The sequence below is a fragment of the Gobio gobio genome (genome assembly GCF_949357685.1).
Source record: "Gobio gobio genome assembly, chromosome: 12".
Classification (NCBI taxonomy): Eukaryota; Metazoa; Chordata; class Actinopteri; order Cypriniformes; family Gobionidae; genus Gobio; species Gobio gobio.
In genome coordinates this window covers 32081515-32102839 of record NC_137105.1, presented here as the reverse complement: position 1 = coordinate 32102839, position 21325 = coordinate 32081515, and the positions used below count along the sequence as shown (strand labels likewise).

The 21325-nt window shown below is 37.4% G+C and overlaps 1 protein-coding gene across 1 annotated transcript in view; it reads right to left on the bottom strand.

The window, feature by feature from the left end:
- Positions 1 to 2037: 2037 nt before the first annotated feature.
- The window catches only part of enpp1 (ectonucleotide pyrophosphatase/phosphodiesterase 1), a 66896-nt gene continuing 47608 nt past the window's right edge, over positions 2038 to 21325 (bottom strand). Inside the window, exons 19-25 of the mRNA XM_079831416.1 lie at positions 17609 to 17648; positions 17361 to 17515; positions 12343 to 12469; positions 11391 to 11465; positions 6552 to 6684; positions 5654 to 5798; positions 2038 to 3427 (exon numbers count right to left, since the gene is read on the bottom strand). Coding sequence (XP_079687542.1) covers positions 3275 to 3427; positions 5654 to 5798; positions 6552 to 6684; positions 11391 to 11465; positions 12343 to 12469; positions 17361 to 17515; positions 17609 to 17648 — 828 coding nt within the window. The 3' untranslated portion in view covers positions 2038 to 3274. The remainder of the gene's footprint in view (positions 3428 to 5653; positions 5799 to 6551; positions 6685 to 11390; positions 11466 to 12342; positions 12470 to 17360; positions 17516 to 17608; positions 17649 to 21325) is intronic.

The window sequence follows — 21325 nt, the reverse complement described above, 5'->3', positions numbered from 1 at the left end:
AGGGAACCCGGGCGGACCTCTCGCTTCTCAGCGTGTAATGTGCCGTCGAGCTGCCGGGCTGCCATGGGCTGCAACTCGACGGTGGGCTGTGCCGCTGGCCGGCCACCTGTGCCCTGCATGTGAGGCCAAGGAGCACTCTTAATGCACAAGGGTAGTTCTAAGCTGTGCGTGTTGACTGACTGTGATCCAAGTCACAGCACAGGCCCTCGGCCAGACAATGTCTGGTGGTCCAGAAACGCCTCCTGGATTGCCATGTAGAGCTGCGAGTGGTCGTCAAAGTATGCTTTTTTGATGCTCCCATCTCACAAGACAGCCTTTTTGGTGACACTGTCGAGAACTGGGCCCAGGAATTTCTCCGTAGTCGGTAGCAGGCTGAGGCAATCAAGAGCTTCCCCCGACGTACCATCACAGCCTGCTCTACTGTTTCCACCACAGGAAGATAATGCCACCCATCTCTGCTGCTGTTTAAGCGGTCGGTGAAACATCACCTCTGAGACGGGCGACCCGGAGATGGGTGGGGCTGAGGCCGGGCAGAGAATCTTTTGAGTGAAAAATTCTGTTCCGCCGCTAGCGTCACAGCCAGTGGTACCCAAATTCTCACAAAAAAGGAGCAGTTCCTCTATCTCTGGGTCCCAAGGGTCCAACGCCGGACCACACTCATCCTCCTCCTTCGCCCAGTGGGCAGCAGTGGACGGTTTGAAGACGGAGGTACTGCGCTATGTGCCCAAGGTTCCTAACACTCCCTTCAGGGACCAGGGGGTGAACCTGCAAGCACTGCCCCCAGATGAGGCAGACCCAGCCCTGGCTTGCTCTGTCCTGTCCGCGCTCTGCAATTGTACGTGGACAGAACACAGAGCCTCAGAGCAGCTCTTTCTCTGTAAAGGGAAGGGAAAGGCTATCTCCAAGCAGAGGATGGCCCACTGGATAGTGGATGCCATCGCCTTGGCTTACCAAGCACAAGGTGTGCCCTGCCCGCTCAGGTTGCGAGCTCACTCTACCAGGAGTGTTGCATCCTGAGTGACCCATATGTTCCTTCCACGGTTGCTCCTAAACGGAAGTCTGTGTCTTTCCCTTGGGAGAGCCCCCTTCTGGTAAGGCTGGAGCCACCCCTAAAACCTTCTAGTATTCTAGCCCTATGGGCTAGCAGATTTACTCCACATAACTCCTTCGGGGTAGGATGTGACTTCCACAGTGTTCCATTTCCAGTGGAAAAGGCACGCTTTCCCAATGTTATCCAATAGTCACTGATTGGGTAATGCGGAACAGCAGTGATGGACATTCTCTGTGTTAGCCCTGCCTCATCAGGTAAGAGAGTTCAGGAGGCTCACACTGGGCACTGGAAGGGGACAGCGGTCAATAGATTCCTATTCGTCGGTCTCCGACGTGGCGCCGGAAGTGACCGACTGACTACTTCTGCCTATGTCTTGCATGACCTTTAAGACGTGATTGCGCAATCATTGGCACGTCGCAGAGCAGAGCAATTTTAAATTAAAAAGTATATTCATTTTTATTTATTTTTTTAAATGACCGATCGTTTCCCTAGATAAGACCCTATTCCTCGTCTGGGATCGCGCAGAGCTTCTGAAGCCCTTCAAAGCGCTTTGAAACTGCATTGATTTGGACCTTCAACATTTTGGTTGCCATGGAAGTCTGTGATGTGGAGAAAAATCCTGGAATGTTTTCCTCAAAAAAACTTAATTTCTTTTCGATTGAAGAAAGAAAGACATGAACATCTTGGATGAGATGGGGGTGAGTAAAATATATGGACATTTTCATTTTGAAGTGAACTAATCCTTTAAGTTGTATTAGTTTCCTGTCTGATCTCCTTGGTTTTGTCATTTTAAATACCATTATTACTATTCTCCTTTGTCTTCGTGAGTTCTACACAACCGACCTGTGACAATACCAACCATAAAAATACATACACAACCATTTAAAAGTGTGTAATTAATGTTTTGTTTAATCTCTTATGCTCACCAAGGCTGCATTTATTTGATTAAAAAATACAATAAAAATCATTCTAGTATGCTGATTTTTTGATCAAGAAACATTTATTATTATTATGGAAAGTTCAAAAGAACAGAATTTATTTGAAATAGAAATCTTTTGGTTTACACTTTAAGGTGACAGTTACATTGTACTTACTCATATAAGTACTGAGTAATATTAATTAACTACATGTAGGCTACTTACTATAGAGTGACGGTTAACAGTAATTCATTTACTATGGTAAGTACAGTAACGTATAACTATGTCACCTTAAAATAAAGTGTTACCATCCTTTGTAACTTTATAAATGTACTGTTACTTTTGATCAATTAAATGCACCTTTGCTAAAATAAAATAATTAAAATCTAACTTCTAAATTGTAGTAGGTAATTTTTAAAGGTTTATAATGTAGTAAAAATCTTATTGCAGTGAATAATACTGACAGTGATGCTTAACGATATTGAACCATAACAAACTGCACAAACAAAATACATACACAAATATTACAAATTTAATAATTATTCACCAAACGAGACAACCTACAACATGCTAATCGCTGCTTACACATTGTAAAACTTGAATAACAAAAGTAACATATAAATGTAATAAAAATGTTGATGCAGATTAATATCAAAACTGACCTGAGAGAGTGAATCCATTACACAGTGACAAATTTTGGTTCTATTGTTGATGTAATTTCTCTTTCTGGCCTGAAGAGGGAGTAAAAGCCACCATTATACTAGAGTAAATGCATCTGGAATTGGTTTGGACATGTTACAAACAGCTGGAAAGAGCATTTGCTTCAATTGTTGCAGAACAATTTAATTAAACAATGTATAACAAGTGACACTTTGAGAGTGATTCCTGTGAAAAATGTGGCTTTCCTGTTGTTTGCGCAAAACCTCTTGATACAGTTTCTTTTTTAGATACTTTTTCTTTTTTGAACTGGCTGAATGCAGGATCAAGTCCAACCACAAATCACTAACATATGTGTGCTGAAAAACAGTTGTTTTCTTTTTCCTTTTCTGAAAAAACTGAATTTTAGTTACTCTAAGATTGCTGGGCAGTTTCTAGTACAGTCGGTACCTCCCCAGTTATAAATAGATCGCCTCTGAGAATAAAGAATTCATTAAAGCAGAGGTTTTATTTTTCCATTTTAGGAGTTCAAAGACTCTCTGGATGAACTTGTTTGTTTCAGAGTCTGTTAAAGCTCAGCTGCATTTCAATGTTGAAATCCATTTTGAATGTGCCTTTTCTGGCCTGCAGATGTGGTAAAATGTGGTTCCTAAAACGTCTTGAGTGTGGTTTTGAGTTGTATTGTTTCAGCAACAGATATCCGGTCATGGTAAAAGCTCAAGCCCGTCAGAAGCTCAACATCTCTGATTCGAGCCACATGAAGCTGAACCCAGTCCTGCAGCCATGAGTAGTCTGTGCCATTCTGGAGAAATACATGGTAAAACAGAAAAAGGAATTGTGTAAAAAATAAATGCATAATGAGATGTGAGAGAGAAATCTTCACCCGTATTTGATTAATCTCCTGAAGTTTTTTCAATATCATGCTTACAAAAGTACAATACTTTTAAGTGTACTTATTACAGAGTTAATATACTTTCAAATAATATACTTAACTGTGAACTGAGTATAATGTCTTCAGACACAACACACTTTATTGCTTTATTACTTTTATTTTACAGTCCCACATGTACATACTATGTACTTATTATAGTGATTAAAATAACTGTGTAATAACTAGGTACTAACCCTGAACCTACCCTTAAATTAGAATTTAGTGAATTTTAGCGGCATCTAGCGGTGAGGTTGTGAATTGCAACCGCCCACCGCTCACACCCCCTTTTGAAGCACATAGAGAAGCTACGGTGGCTGATACACTCGTCGGAGAGAGCAGAGTGACTAGCGCTCTGTAGAGCAGTTTGAACGTTTCGGGCTACTGTAGAAACATGGCGGCGCAAAATAGCGATTTCACTGTAAGGGGACCCGCGGTGTATGTAGATAGAAATGGCTCAAAATCTAAGGTAATAAAAACATAACGGTTCATTATGTAATGTCTTTATACACCACTGGAAACATAGTTATGTATATTATATTGCATTTCTGTCAATATATCCTCATAAATACCACACACTGAACCTTTAACCTATGTTGCCTTTTATTACCCAATACTTTCTTAGGTAAGAATGCTGCAAGTACACATAAGTGCATATACTGTAAAATAAAGTGCACATTAAATTATAGTAAAATAAATTTGTATTTTATTAATTGCAATTAGTTGAATTTAAGAGTGTTTCTGACCCACTTAAGTAGGACTTAAGTAGAACTTTATGGCCTGGGCCAGGATCTGGACCAGAATGATCTGAATTTTGATATCCATGTTTTGCTATCCAAGATCAGGTAATCCATCTTACTTTTGTGCTGGTTTTTCAAAGCAAAATTGGATTGGATCACCCTGATCCAGAAACACACTTTTTCAGATTACCAAAACTGGATTACCAGTACTCTATGGAGAACTTAAAGGGACATGGTGATGGAAAAAGTATGAGATGGGGGAAAAGATATTTCAATGCTTTCACGCTCTCTCTGAAAAGTTGTGTGTAGTGTTCACCCGGGAAACTTTGTGTTCGCTAACAAAGAACTTATGATTGTGCCAATGTAGTCTTTAAATTAAATATAATATTTTTGTTTGATATTTACAGCTGTTTGGGGATTATTTTATGGCGCCAAAATATCTTTTACTTTACTGTAGGCTACCAAAAGGTTTAAAATGTCGCCTAATGTCTATTTCTAATGTATTACTTCAACAGCAAACTAATCAAGAGGAAAAAAAAAAAAAAATTGTGTGTGTGTGTGTGTGTGTGTGTGTGTGTGTGTGCTTGTTTATGTGATTTATGAGGACACAAATTTGTATAATGACATGGGTATTACACTGGTATTACAACATAAAAGTGGTTTATGAGGCCATTTCATTTGTCCCCGTAAATGAAATAGCTTTAAAAACATACTAAACAATGTTTTATTAAAAATGTAAAAATTTAGCATGTCTCCTGTGAGGGTTAGGTTTAGGGGCAGGGGCAGTGTAAGGGGATAGAAAATACGGTTTGTACAGTATAAAAACCATTACGCCTATGGAGAGTCCTCATAATGCTGTTGCACCAACGTGCGTGTGTGTGTGTGTGTGTGTGTGTGTGTGTGTGTGTGTGTGTGTGTGTGTGTGTGTGTGTGAGTGAGTGAGTGAGAGTTACAAAAAGTAAAAAAAAGTAAATTTTTGTTCCTGAAATCCACCCTTCTGTTGGGATCAGTATAATCCTGATTTCTTTGGATAAAATGTATTCAAATCTTAATAAAAAGTTTTGAACGACATAAGCCTTTTCTGTGAATCCAGGGGTATAGGTTTATTCTGAAACATGTAATTCATGCATTCAAATAAATAAATAAATAAATAAATAAATTTAAAATTATGATCAATGTGCATTAATACACACTAGTGGATATTAAAATTACTCTTTAGTTTCTCAGGTTCACTCACACAAATGCAACGAAAAAGTTAACAAACAGTTAACAAGTTACCTAACAAGCAAGTTACTCAACTAGTTCCTCAGTACAGTCTTATGGTTGCTGTGGTTTAGATCATGAATGGGTGATTACATACATGACATGTTTCCAGATGATCAGGTCGATGAGGAAGAATGAAAGACACAGCATCTAGAGGGCCATCACATTGTCGGATGGAAAAGGACGAGTTCTTACAACTTGTAAGAATCACAAAGAAATGTGTAGGAATGGGCACCCCGTTCCTGAAAGCAGAAGAGAATCATCTGAATAAAGGAGGAATACAGTCTTATGCATTTTGAAATAAACATTTGGCCACCAGTGGGCAGTATGGGCCATTTGTGAGGTAACAATAAGGAAACAAAACTCATCAGATCTAAGGCATGTTGCCAAAAGGTGCACTAGGCCTAATAAAGCAATTCTCATTTCATATAATCAGATTTTTGACTGGGGTCCACTTGGCATCTTATTCTATCCACTTAAGGTGTGTTCACACTTGGGATGCCTGGTTCAATTAAAAATCCTGGTGCGGTTGCTCTATTAGTGCGGTTTATTTGAATAAGTGTGAACGCTGCCATCCGAATCCTGGTGCGCTCCAAACAAGCGGACCGAAACTACTGAAAAGACTAACTCTGGTGTGGTTCGAATTAATTGTTTTGGATGTTCGGTAAGTTCCATCTTGAAATATACGTGATAAAAGCCGACCAGTCAGGTTGTGAACATATCCCTGTGCCTTTAGGTTCGGTGTTAAAATGCCAATGTGAACGCTAAGCGGACTAGGACTAAACAAACCAAGAGAATCGAACTACAAGTGTGAACATACCCTTAGACAGAAAGAGATCATGTGACCAACCAGAGTTTGATGTTTTTACACCTGAAATAGTTATATATAATTAAATATTTTTGTTTGTGAAAGAGTGCAAGGAAGATTTTGTGTACTCTGTTCACCTAATAGATCTTTCACACTCCATCAGTACTGGTTCATTTTGCAAACTTACGGGGTTCCCTTGTTCATGAAGTCATAGTTCCCATCAAAGTCTTTATCGAAGATTGGTCCGCTCACAACATTTACACCATTTAGCTCTTGTGAATACTTCACCAGCAGAACATTGTGGAGGTGATTCCAAATATCTGTTACAAAGACATTAGACATGAACAACTGTGACAAAATCAACAAACATGAAAGTATGGGGTTTATGTGACAAGAAATATTATGATATCAGAAAATGATACCCAATGCAGTGATAACCAAACATAATTAAAGTGTTTTTTAATACATGCTTAAAGTGGTCGTTAATTTTAATTTTCTTTTTACATTTTAAAATGTTCCTTGAGGTTCACTTATGTTTTTTGCTAAGTATATATGATCCATTTTTAAGTGGCGGCTCCTTTAAGGCTCGTCAGTAAACAGCAACTGTTATGATTGGCTAACGTCATTGAATAGGAAAGAGTATCAATGGCCACTCGCTATTGCACTTAAGCAAGTGTTTTAAAAACATCCATACAAAACCGTCATTTGCAGACAAAGCATTATGAAATAATTTAATTATGGATTGTAATGCGGCTGCTGTCAGATCGAATACAGTGGCTTCATCTCTCAACAAAAGTTTCTTCGCGAACTATCATTACACTGTGCCTCGCTGACAAAACAAAATGCTCTGAACAAACATATACTGTCATCATCCGATGCAATCCGGGATGCCATTAAAATAAACCATCCACTTGTTTCCGACGTTGGTATCCTTCTGAAGTCTCTACAGAGATGTTTAAACTGGACGTGTGAAAGTGAATGTTCTTTCAGTCTTCCATTGGTCCTGTTGTCGGCAGACTCAAGCGCGTGGAGTATGTCAGAAACTGAATGAGCATATGCATACTTTATCCAGTGTAGCCAGCATCAGTGATTAAAATGGGCTCTATTTGCTTTTGACGCGACGCGACGCTCACATCCAGTGTAGGCAAAAGTTAGCCGTTAAAGGATAACTAAACCCTAAACCAACTTTTTTTAGTTAATGATCTGCAAGGCTGGGGCTTTATTAATGCTGTTCATTGATTCGAGTAAATGTTTTGACATTTGGGTATAAAGTTTTTTAATTCTATAATATATGGTGTAAAACCGTCTGAGTGCTGCCCTCTTAAGGTTGAACGGTGGCTACTGCAGTTGAATTTTCCTATTGGACGTTGTAGGTCATCTGGACGTATGATGGTTCTTCCAAAGGCTCACTACCCATGCCCCTGGCACAAGCTCACCACGCCCTAAGAAATGTTTTCCTGCATTGATCACATGAGAACGGCTTCACTCCAGTATGAACTGTCATGTTACATGAAGTAGAAACATTAGGAATGAAACTTATTTGACACTTGCTTTAAAATTGTAATGAAGAAAATGCGGTTAAATAATGCAGTTGTCAGTACACGTCAGGCTTTTCTTGCAATATTATTGCCGTCCGTCATGTGTACAGATACTTTTCATACTTGAGACGCACTTTCAAACCCTGACACGCAAGTGATTGCCTCGGTAACGAACAACAATACCGTAACGTACTGACCGTATATAGTCTAACTTTTATTTGAGGAAATCGGTTTATAATAGGCTATTAGGTTTGAACTTATTGGTCATGCGCTGCCTATTGATTCAGTTAATTTGAATAAAAATACATTGCATGTATCTGATCTATTTTTAGCGGCATTCAGTATAAGGATTTGACTGTTCATAGATTAGGTCAGTTGTCTCATTCTCTCTTACGACGCTGCTTCGCTATCATCGTCGGCATCGGGAGCACAAAAGCACAAATGTCAGAGCATGTCAAAACTTCTAAAGGGCCCCAAAAGAGCTCAGACTTCTATAGGTTAATGCAGTTTGAGCCAGTGGCTCGTATTGGTAAGGCTCCGGGTCTGTGTCTACAGACAATTCACCCTCCTCCACTTCATGTGAAGGTGGGGGAGAATGACCACGCTGTTGCAAAGCTACTGGCGTCACTCCAGTCATTCTCCATCTTTGCAACTCGCGAGTCAGACAGCTGTCAATCAATCCGTCACTGTGGGCGCTCGGCCCCGCCCTCGGTTCGTGCCTCTGTCTCCGCTGGAATCAGCCAACTTTTCAAGCATTTTTCTAATATTACCAGTGGGTTGAGTTAGGCTCTGAGCTGGGGTTGAGTTACCCTTTAAGCATCTGAACACCTATGGTGTGATGATGTAAAAATATGCGTTGATGTCTTGGCAGTCATATGCAAATGCGTTTGCTTGTGTGACATCACAGATCCCATAATATCAAAAATAACTGTTTTTGGAGCTTTTGTTTATAATGAGGAGGACGTTTTAAGCTATGAAACTTACAGGATGTTTTAATGATACAAGCACCTCTTATAAGATCAAGGCAAATTTATCCTCTCATCCATTGTCGGGCCATTTCGTGCCGATCAGGCCCAGCTGGTATGCATATGGCTTCATTTTCCACTGCGGTGCTGATAATGGAGCTCTCTGGATTGTAATACAAATGCGTCAGCCATTGCCTTGGAAACGCAAAAGTTTACAGATGATATGAGATGTAAATAGCAACCGTGTTGATCAGATATTTCTTAAAATTGTATTAGCTTGCCAGGCAACAGACAAATGACCAATCCTGAATGGTCAAGTCATTCTACCAGCATGATTCCAGGCCGAGAACGATTTGTAACTGTGCCGTGCCGTACCAGGCTCAAGTGGAAATACAACTGGAACTGTTCTTTACAGTTCTTAGAACTGTTCAGCCCGATGGTGGAAAAGCGGCTTTGATTTCTCATGTCATGACCCCTTTAATAATCCTGATGTGTTTCTAACTTCAGCAAGTTACAAATGAAGCATTTTAACTGAATGAAACCAAACAAGTTTTTGCAAAAAAGCCACAAAGGAATGATGAAAAAAGAGCCTTAATGAACCATGTTTACTTGGGTTCTTTTGAATAATATGCCTATGATAAATGCAGGACTATAAACTTGTGCAATCAAGCCAATCACTGATAACAGATAAATGTGTAATGAAATACTGGTGCAACCAGTAAACACCACAAACACATCTTGTTCATGTTCACATTATCACTATGTAGATGCAATAAAATACATGAATACTACTTAGTCTATCAGATGAATGATATCTAATAGAATACAGATGAAGTTCTACATGAATGTCATGTTGGAGGAGTTAGTGGGGGAATGAACTTGATAATCTTCACTCTGATCTAAACACTTGCACAACACAGAATGAAGAACGTGTTTACCTTACACAGGTGTTGCAATTACCACTGATGAGACTCTGAGGCCCATTTTATATGTGGAAGGTACAGCAAACCAACCAATACTTTTTCTTTTTTAATCCAATTAAATAGGAATATTTGTGGAAATGGAGGTATGCGGGATCTGGATCTCAACTAGTGGGCTGTGGTACAATAATGGGCCGCAGGTCTGTTCTTGTTTCGAAAAAACAAAACAAGACAAAACAAAAAAAGGACCCTAACCCTAAATAATATGATAAATAATGAAAATATAATTCTACTAACCATATAGTTGTATAGATAGGATTTTAAAGGTTAATTTAAAAGGGAGGAGAAAACATTTCCCAAGACATTGTTGCAGATGACGTCAAAGGCTGAGGATGCAAATAAATGAAAAATAACTAAAACAATAAAAATGTTGCTCTATAGTGCTATTAGCAATATTTCTTTTTATTGACAGTTTGCTTTGTAAGTTCTGAAATTCATAGTTATTGTAAACTCAAACTAAAACCATAAAAAATGTCATTACTTGAATTAAAATACATAAAACATTTTATTTATTTCAGCTAGTTGCCAAGGCTCATTTTTGTTTGGTTTAAGTTGAAGTAGACTATTAAATAACAAAAACTAAATAACTAAACTAAATAAAAAAATATATGTACATATTTAAAAAAAACAAATACATCTAATTCAAAACATTATTATCATTAACAAACATTATAATAGTATATCAATGACACTTGATAGTATATCAATAGTGTATTGATGATAATAAAATAACATAAGATCTTTAAAACATATATAAAATATATGATAATATGAAATCTCACTGAAAAGCCAGTGCTATGTTTGTCTACAGTCCCACACGAACAGGAAACAGCATCTCTGCTAAGAAAACAGCAGCTCTTTGGATGCTCTTTTGAACGTTCCTAGGTGTTTTTGGCAGGTCACCAGCTCCTGTGGGACTCTTTTCTTTAATTTAGGTATAAATGCGGGCTGGCCTCAATTCAGCTGTGATTAACTGATTCTAATCATAGAGCAGCTTTTACTGGGCAGAATTTACCTTTCCAGGGAGTGTTGCATATCTTCATTAAATATAAAAGCACAGCTTAGTTCAAATGCATTTTTACAATAATAGATACAGTTAGTAGTTACTTTTACACCCATGCTAACATAAAGGTTCACAAAACAGTTGTATTATCTTGTAATGTCTTGCATTTTATCTGGCATTTTATTTGCTTACAGAGTGTATCATTCAAAAGTGTACATGTTGGCCAAAATCTTTTATGTTGTGATATGGATGATTTCAGCATGACTTTGCCTGACTTCTAGTGACACTTTTCCAAATAGAAAGTTGGTAATTCTTACTTTACGTGTTGGAATGCAGAATTATAGCTGTTTGAGTAAAACAGGCAACATGTTTATTGCCATGAGGCAGCCATTCTGAATTCAAAGTTAAATTTTTTTTGATGATTATTGACAATTGCACTCCAGACCCATATTTCTTAGTTTATGTTAACTATACAGCAAATAAGAAACAGAGCCCAGCTATCAGGTACTCTTTCACTGTAGACTGACAAACACGGCTTACCTTTGAAAGCTGGAAACATGGGCACCATGTTGCTTGTAATTAAGGAGTCTGGCTCAGATACTGTAGGGCTGAAATCTGAGGAAAAAAGACAATCAACCATTTGTACAGTAAACACAACAGCTCTTTTATTACACAGATTTCCAGGATAAGTTAAAAACTATACACTGCCATGCAAAAGTTTAGGGTCAGAAAGATTTTAGTTTTGAAAGATACTAATACTTTTTTTCAGCAAGGATGAATTAAATTGATCAGAAGTGTTTCTTTGTTACACAAGACTTCAATTTCAAATAAATGCTGTATCTATTAATCAAAGAGTTTTTTCTGTTTCGACAAAAATAATAAGCAGCACAACTATTTTCAACACTGATAATAATAAGAAATGTTTCTTAGAATAATTTCTGAAGGATCATGTGACATTCTGATGCTGAAAATTTTGCTTTTTAAAATAAATTAAAATACATAACATTTATTTTAAATTGGAATAATATTTCACAATATTATTCACAACACATTTTAACTGTATTTTTTTTTATAAATGCAATATTGGTGAACATGAGACACTTCTTGAAAAGAACGTTTTTTAAATGTATTATTATTATAATTTTTTTTAAAGAAGTCTCTCATGTTCACCAAGGTTGCATTTATCAAAAATACGGTAAAAATTGTAATGTGAGTATCCCCATTGTCCATGGCAACAAATTATATTATAAGCAACTGTAGGCTTGTTTTTCAATTGAATGACTTATACATATCTATGTTTTGTGCTTATTAACAGAATATAGCATAACACGTACATAATTCAAAGTAAATATTAAAACAGCTATTAATAATCATTAATATCACCCATCGCTATAATTGAATTTCCGAAAAGCAGTAGAGGGCAGAAAGTGAAATGAATTGTGAGTTTTGTTTAAAGATCTTAACAAAAATATAGATATCCTGTTGGACTCACTGGGCGGATGCAGGAGGCCAAAGGTCAGAGTGGAATTGTTCTTATAGAATGAGCAGGACTGTCTCGCACTGGCCTGCACTCGCACATCAGCACGCACACATGTGTCCGCTGAGGGATGGATGCTAACCTTTGTTTGACAAAGACAGAAAGAAAATCAGCGATCAGAGGAAAGAGTGCTTACTTCATAATTAAAACACTCATCAAGTGTATGACGCAAATCTTGACAGAAACATAACAGTGAAAATGGCCTCATTGCTATTCAGTGAACTGACATTACCCCACATTTACATCTGAAACATCTTTGAGCCTTGTGAGAAAGGCCTGCTTGCTTTATGTTGAAGCAACACATCTCTAATCTTGGCTTAATAGTCTTAAATTGTGCTATATACTTCAAATAAAGACTGTTTAGACAGCTTTACAGCTCAGAATAAAGTATTTGAACAAAAATACAAGCTTAACATTTCAGCTTTTAAACCTTCCAGAATGGGATGATTAGGCAATATTTTGTGAGTCATGCTTGTCCTTGAAGTTACTCTTCCCATACAAAACAACAAACAATTTATTGCAAGATCAGGCCTGAAAGCCTGAACTCCCACTCTGGACAAATTTGTGATGTCATTTCACAATCTCATGTTGTGGCTTGCATTCTGCTTATGAGTCAAGAGAGCCAGATGATAACACTTTACTGTAAAGATTATTTAATTTAGTTCACCTAAAATTAAACTTATATTATCATGTATTCACCCTTACGTCATTCCAAATCCATATTACTTAATTTTTGTCCCATGGAACATAAAACTGTTTTTCTTTTCTGAAGGCTATCCTGGACATTCCTTGGAAAACTGGCACAGTCAAGCTCCATAATGACAAAAACACCATAAAAATCTGTTGAAAAATTCAGTAGAGCCTTTTCTGCTGATAACACTTCTGTTTAGTTAACTTTTAACAAATTAAATTTAGGTCTGTTTCTCACACAAACCTATCATATGGTGTCAGAAAATGCCAGAAAGTTGTTTGAACGACATTTATAAACCTAAAGTACACTTTGCTTTTTATGTGTACGTCAGGGTATACATACAGTGCATGTGACTTATATTTCAATGTGTACTGTGTGTGCTCATCATGTGCATTGATTTTTTTTTGCACTAATTAGTTTGTCCACAAGGTGGCAACATTTCCCCAGCCTCTTCTTTCACATTCAAAAAAGAAACAGATGAGACAGAACAAAAACAAACTTGGGCTGCGTTTTAGGCCGTCCCAAACTTAACGGACGCACGCGGCGAAAGTGCATATGAAGTGTGCCATTTGGGACAGGGCCGTAGTCCAATTTTTTGTGCCATTCCCTCGCTAACTATATTCCGCCTTGGATGTACATCATCGCTTAAGTTGCATGAGTGCCCACTACTTTAAATGAAATGCCCTAAGCTCTTGATCACTAGAAATCCAATATGGAGCGGATTTATAATTTATAGATTTTTCCTTATATATTTCTTTATGCACCATTCTATAGGCCTGTATGTATGCTTGGACTGTAAATTTTTTTAAACAAATATTAATATAAAATACTAAAAAAATACACAAACAAAAATGAAAATACAATAATCTATAACAGTTAGCTTAAGATAGCTAAGTAATATACGGTTAAATGTCAAAATAACTCCAATATCATACACAGTTGTGAGGGGTGGGGGTAAATTAAGCGTGATCAGCTGTGACGTCACAATCGTGTTGCATTATGGTCTATAGATCTGCCTGAAGTGTACATTCACCAATCAGCTGGTGTGTGGTGGGCGTTCTGGCGCAATATGGCTGCCGTCGCATCATCCAGGTGGATGCTGCACATTGGTGGTGGTTGAGGAGATTCCCCCTTCTATATGTAAAGCGCTTTGAGTGCCTAGAAAAGCGCTATCTAAATGTAACAAATTATTAATTATTAATTAAAACAAATTATTACATATTGGCTGCGTCCGAAATCGCATAAGCTCTTGACGGTACTTAAATAAGTAATTACCTCACGACCGTTAAAAAAGTATGTTCTAACTAGTATGAGTGTGTGTAGTATGAATGTATTCCGGACATACTACATTCTCCATGTTGTCATTACCATGTGATCTACCAGCGTCAGTTGTGTCGCATCACTGCCATTCACAAATCTTCTGCTGTGGCCTCACAGATAGTAAAGTTTCCATCGTATGCACGCTTTAAAATCTCGCCAGAAGTACTAGGTCATCCGAGCACTTTTTGCCTACTCTTTTATGAGTACTGTGAAATCAGACATACTTGTTTTGTCACATATTGTTTTTCACCAACTATATAGTAGGGAAATATGCGTTTTCGGATACAGCCAATGAGTAAACTTCCCTCGTCCACTTGACGAAGTTGAACGCACTTCAAAATGGTGGCAGGGATTCCTCTGAGGTAAAAGTGGAGTTAAATGCAAGCTTCTACCAAAGAGGCGAGATCTGCTGGTTGCAGTTAGGGAGGAATTGAAAACTCATCTTGCTCTCACGTTACTTTCAAATGTATATCAAAGTCGGACAAACTTTCTAACCAGAATGCATTGCGTTTGTCAGGCACCAATCGGTCTGCACGGTGCCGCATTAAGTCTTGGTAAATGTGTTTCCATCTTAGTTTTTTATGCACATTTTTAGAATGAATTAGAATAAATTTGCAATTTATGGGTATCCATCCAAAAAATTGTATGCAATATTCCAAAATTCACCCAAAAATTGATGGATGAAAACATAGCTTATGTCAGTTCCAGTCAGAACACATTTCACAATTGCAGGTCTTGGATTGCAGGAAGATCTAGATTTAGAAAATTCACAGATATCTTCACTCACATGAACAAGCTCTAATTTGACTCAGATTTCTGGCTTTTGTCGGCAACACTAGTGAGTGGAAAAACAGGGCTAAAATAGTGTAAAGTGTGGGTGGAATAACATATACCCGCAACTTTATTTAAAACGACAACAAAGATTTTTACCAGTCATAACTTCGAAAGAGAAATAGCACAGACACTGCAAGAGGATGAACATTTCTAGTGTGCATTTGTCGACCACTTGTGTTTGTGCACGGTCAAATGGAGTGTGCTTTAAAAGTGTACTCATCAGAACAGTATGCATGATCTGTACATGTGCAGCACAAAAAGTTGCTAACCGCTAAAATGAACCTCTCCACCATCTTGCCTCCATCCCACTACAGGATGTAGTGACGGATCACGCAGGAAATGTCTGGAACTTTGATGCATCTCTAGACAGGCCTACATACTGTCGCCCGTGTAGCTGGAAAACGCCAGCTCTCTATTGAAATGAATGGGATTGCGTCGCTTTGTCACTGTGTATCCCTGCTATAGTGTGAATGCAGCTTCACTACGACGCAGCCTTTCGTTTGAGAAGCACCTGCTGTCAAATGAAGTATCCTTTGAAAGGCTATGCATTTGTCTGAAAAAAACTGAAGCAGACTTCAGCTAAAGCTTTCACGTCAAAACTGAAGTATACTTCCAGTATGCATTCACGTTCATTATATGGAAAAGACTACATTTCTTCAAAAACTCATCTTTTGTGTTCCATGGAAAAAAAGCAAGTTATTTAGATTTGTAAAGACATGAGTGAACACTTGATGAGCAACTCTGTCACTGTCCCGTTGTGTTCGATTTCAGCGAGTGTGATGATGATGCCAAAGACGGTGATTTACTCTGCGGTCGGCCCACATAATGAGCAGCACATGCTCTGTGCGGTCAGAAAATATGACAGATGCCCTCCCTCTCCTCCCTTCAGCATCATCATTAAACCTCTGCACATTTACACCCTCCTTTTTGAATTCCATTACAAATTTCCCTTGTGAAAAAGCAGCGTTTAATTGCACTTGTAGTGTACTTTAAAAATGTAAAATTACATATATTTAAAAAAATTAGTAGTACTTGCAGATAACGTAAATATGTACACATATGAAATAAAAGGCCATTTAAGTGTACTTAAAGAGAGACACTTTTAAAAAGTGCACTTTGTAATAATGTTTAAAGTTTTACTTTAAAGAAAAATTTCAATCAGATTTAATATTCTTTTGTTATGCTTTAAATATGTATACTTATTTTGATGTGTTGAATAACATACTAAAACACATGTAAAATACTTGATTATTTGTAGTTAAAGTTTAGCTTATTGCATTTAATATTAATTTGACCTATAATACATTTTCGTGTATCATTTAACATGCAACTAAGTGTCACTTCGCTCTAAAATGTATTCTTATTTCTGTAATAAGTACACTTAAAAGTATGCCAATGTGTACTTCGTTTTCATAACTCGCCACCTTGGAATTATAAGGTCCTATCTGCATTCTGACTGGTTTGGAGATATTGAGCTTTAAAGTTTTTTGCATTCCATTTGACTGTGTAGAAAGAACCTTTTTATTTTCTAAATAAAAAGTTCCAAAAAACTTAAAAACCAACATCACATAATTATACTACATAACTAAAAAAGTTATCACAGAATAAGAATATGTGAATAAATCAATTTTGACAAAAATGTCAGAAAGAACCTTATAATTCCAAGGGGACGAACTGTTTTTTTTTTTAAAGCCCTGTAATTATTTGAAAAAGGGTGTAGTTCACTTAAATCCCACTAGACATCTTCAGAGAATTATCACAGGAACATATAAAATGCCTCTTTAAAGACTCACAATAAATCACAATTAAGCCATATCTACTAGCACATCTGTATGCTAGCGTACTCCACAAGTTCACAAAACTTTTAGCAGATAAACCAGTAAACATTTAAAATGTACAGTCACTTTTAGGAGGGCACTACACTACATGACTCGTCTTGCTCTAATGGGCATATAATTGAGTCAAATAATAAAAGTGTTCTTTAGAAAAAGACTGTTCTTCCCTTTTCAATATAAATAGCACCTCTGACTAGCAATAGCAAGTAGCAATATGTACCAACCTGTACACTTCATGTTTCAAAGAAAGAAAGCCTATCGAGTGATAGTTGGGGTCGCAAGACTAGTCTCACCGTTGCATTCAAAGAGTATGAAACCCAGAGGGGCATCAGGATGTCTTTGCTGTATCCGCTGATGTACGCACTGTGCTGTAGTATACAGTAATTTGACTGCTCCTGAAGGACACGCGGGAGTCCATAAGGCAGATGAAGAGGCTTGACACTGCCATCTATTAAGGGATTAAAACAGAAAGTTTCATCGTATGATTTTGGCACTAAAAACAATGTCGATATGAACTATTCCTGACAAACTGTTTACTTACCTGAATTTGAGTTGATGAGATGCTGGTTCAAACGGTTAACCTGAAAAAGGTTTTGAAAATTTATTTTTTCACATTTTTGATGTTAAAATAAGCAAACATAAAATATATGCACTGCCCGGCCGATAAAACGAAAAAAAAAAAAATACTGGATTTCAATAGGCAAATACTTAAGAGTTTATGACTGGATCATTATTGCAGTGATTATGTTTCTAGCATTTTAAATGTTTGGAAATACTTCTTCTAACCATAATTTCTTAAACAACCATGTATGAAGACATATCATGGCCATATTCCAGGATGACAATATCACGATTCAACAGGCTCCAGACCTTAAATTCATTCAAAGTCTTTTGGATGTGCTGGAGTAAACTTTACAGTTGCTGTACTCTTGCATTGTCAAAAATTGATTCACCTTAATGGAAATAAATGTTGTGATGTTATTTCCATCCCACAATTTGAGCCTGGTTAATCTTGACATCGTCATCCTGGAATATGACCATGATGTTCTTCCTACATTGTTGTTTAAAAAATTAAAAGCTACACACTCCATCAATTAGGGTTAGAAGAAGGGTTTCCAAACATATAACATGCTAGAAACATAAAAATCACTTTTTGTTGTGATTGATGTTGAAAATAGCTGAACAGCTTAATATTTCTGTGGGAAAATATTTTAGGATTCTTCAATGAATAGAAAGTTCAAAAGGGCAGCATTTATTTGAAATAGAATTTCTTGTAATAATGTAAAAGTCTTTACTGTCAGACCTACTGTAAATTTGATCAATTTAATGTATCCTTGTGGAATAAAAGTTTTTAACGGCAGTGTATATACAGTACTAAATCATTTGGAATGGTTAAGCACAAGTGGCTTTACTCACTTCCCTTTCAAAAACTGGAAAGCTATGTCATTGTGACAAACCACAGGAAAAAATAAAGAAATCCAGACAACACCACAAAGCCAAAAGTGAATATGTTATGTGGATCAGCACAGAGAAACAAACAACAATCATAACTCAAACCCTCAGAGCTACAGTGTGACACTGCAGAACTAACATCCTGACATAACATCCACTCTGTAACAACATTAACTGGAATATGTACTACTGCTAAAGGGCATTAGTGGCCCGGTTTCACAGACAGGGCTTAGCCTAAACCAGGATTAGGCCTTAGTTAATTAGGTCATTTAAGTAGCTTTTATAAAAGTTACATTACTGGTGTGCATCTTGAGACAAAACAATGACACTGACATATTTTAAGATAAGTCAGTACAAGTTTATTTCAGTTAAAACAGCTCAAACATGCATTTTAGTCTAGGACTAGCTTAAGTCTTGTCTGTGAAACCAGGCGGATATGAATGACATGCTGAACCTCTAGCCCCTTTCTTTTTATAATTGTAATAGGTAAAGGTAATATGATTGGCTTTCCGAGTCAATGCGTCTCATGCAGTTCTGGTTGCAGCGCAACTGAATTTAATTTGCACAGTGACGTGCTATACAAGATTTGAGGCTTAAATCCCATGTTAATTAACAAGCACTAAGCAACAATGGCAAGGAAAAACTCCAAGAGTAAGGAGGAAACCTCGGGTGGAACCAAGAGGAAACCCAGCCTACTCTTAGGAATGAGTCATCTAATAACAGCCAGTTCAAAGACACACAGGATTATACCCTAAAACAAGGCAGGCATTTGATTCAAAGCCTTCGCTTGGCTTTTAAAGGGAACTAGTCTTAGCCTAGAAAATGCTATTAAAGCATGCTCAAAAATGTCCTTAAATAAAGCATTGCAATCTATTCAGGCCCGGATTAAGAACACGTAGGGCCCTGGGGCTATAACAAACCCAAGGGCCCCCATAGTAGCCGATCTTGGTGCCACAACGTTTTCTACCACAGAAATAATTAGTATTTTTTTTAAAACAAAATCTTCAAAGCACAGAAATAATAAGTATATACTGTCTGAATATTCCATTTTAATATTAAGTAGGCATATATATATATATATATATATATAAATATGAAGAGTTCAGATGCAAAAGCCACTTCGGTCAAAAATGAGATAAAGTTACTGAGTGAATGCTCTCCGCATATACAATACGTTCATAAAATACTTTCACTTCAAACCCACTAAATCCTAGCCTCAGCCCATTCAGAAGTACCGGTACTTGGGTAGAAACCTATACATAGAAGCCTGACAAAAATGCTTATTTAAAAGAAAAACGTCAGATGGACTTAGAGGCTTTTGCATCTGAACTCTTCATACTATATATATATCAAATATGAAATATTTAGTTTAGCTACTTACATCTCGCACTGTTTACATAGAATTCATGACTTCATAGCTGTCTACAGCTATGTCAGGTACCGTCGTTTCATCACCTGGCTTTTGGTGTTTGTTCCCATGCACTTGCAACACTCCAGTAAATAACAGCGCTTAATATTTGGGGGTGTGGTGGGGTTTGGCAAGCGGGCCACCAGGAAAAGTTTAGGTGCTCCGGATCGACTGCCAATCATTTCCTCGGCCTATCACAGGCCCCCTCCGTGCTCAGATCCTGGGGCTTCAGCCCCACCTAGCCCTTATGTTAACCCGGCCCTGAATCTAATATCATGATCTACATTAAAGTGCCCCTATTATGATTTTTGACCATGTTACATGTTTGTGAATGAAAAAGGTCAAAGTGAATGACAAATAAAGTTTTTGTCTCCTAAAAGAAAGAATTTCCGGTCTCACTTCCTGTTACATACTTACATAACAATATAACACATTTACATAATGCCAGTCAATGGTCTTCATTGGCTGCCGGCAAATGACTTCTACTTTGACCCTCAAACACTGTAGTTATAGCTGAGGCCAGGAAGAGTTTGTGTTGTTGACATGTTGAGAAGATGCTGTTTTCAGCGCTGCAATCCACTTTTCATGCACTTCAAAACCGACGCCATTGTTCGTATCACTGATTATCAAGTGCTGATGAAGCATCCAGAGCTGAAATTCAGATTTGGTAATAGGCATTTTGTTTCAAACATGCTCTGTAAGCTGTAGACCAAATCACAACAGACTGGGCCATCTGACCAATCAGAGCAGTGCAGGCTCTCGGAAAGGAGGGGTTTATCTTTGAGCAAATCGTTTTCAGACTCTTTGAGAAACAAGGTGATGCTGCAATGTATATTATGAGAAAATTAAGGTGTTTTTTAACCTTGGATGCATGTAAACCTATTGTAGGAGACCTCCAAAACAAAATTAGAAACGTTCAAAATAGCATAATAGGGGCACTGGGGGTACATCAATATGCAAAATTATATAACCCTCTTAAAATGCCATAGAAGAACCATTTTTGGTTCCCCAGAGAACCTTTCAATGAACAGTTCTTAAAAAGAACCCCTTTTTCTTAGTGCGAAGAACATAATCTAAAGAAATGTTTTTCCACTATAAAGATTCTTTTGTTTAATGGAAAGGTTCCATGAATGTTGATACCATCAATGCCAATAAAGAACCTATTTTTTTAAGTGTACATGATACAGTACAATAGGCTGAAAAGGAAAACATGCTCTTTAGAAGATGCATAAACAAATTAATTTTGATCGTTTCATGATGTCCTGCTGTCCAGTGTTGTCTGGATTGACTTTCTTTTACGTTGTGTAGTTTTGTTCATGGTTTTTAAGGCCAAGAGCACATGCAATCTCTCCCTGCTGGAATCTGCGTAGTTTTACTTAATCTTCAGTGACAGATGAA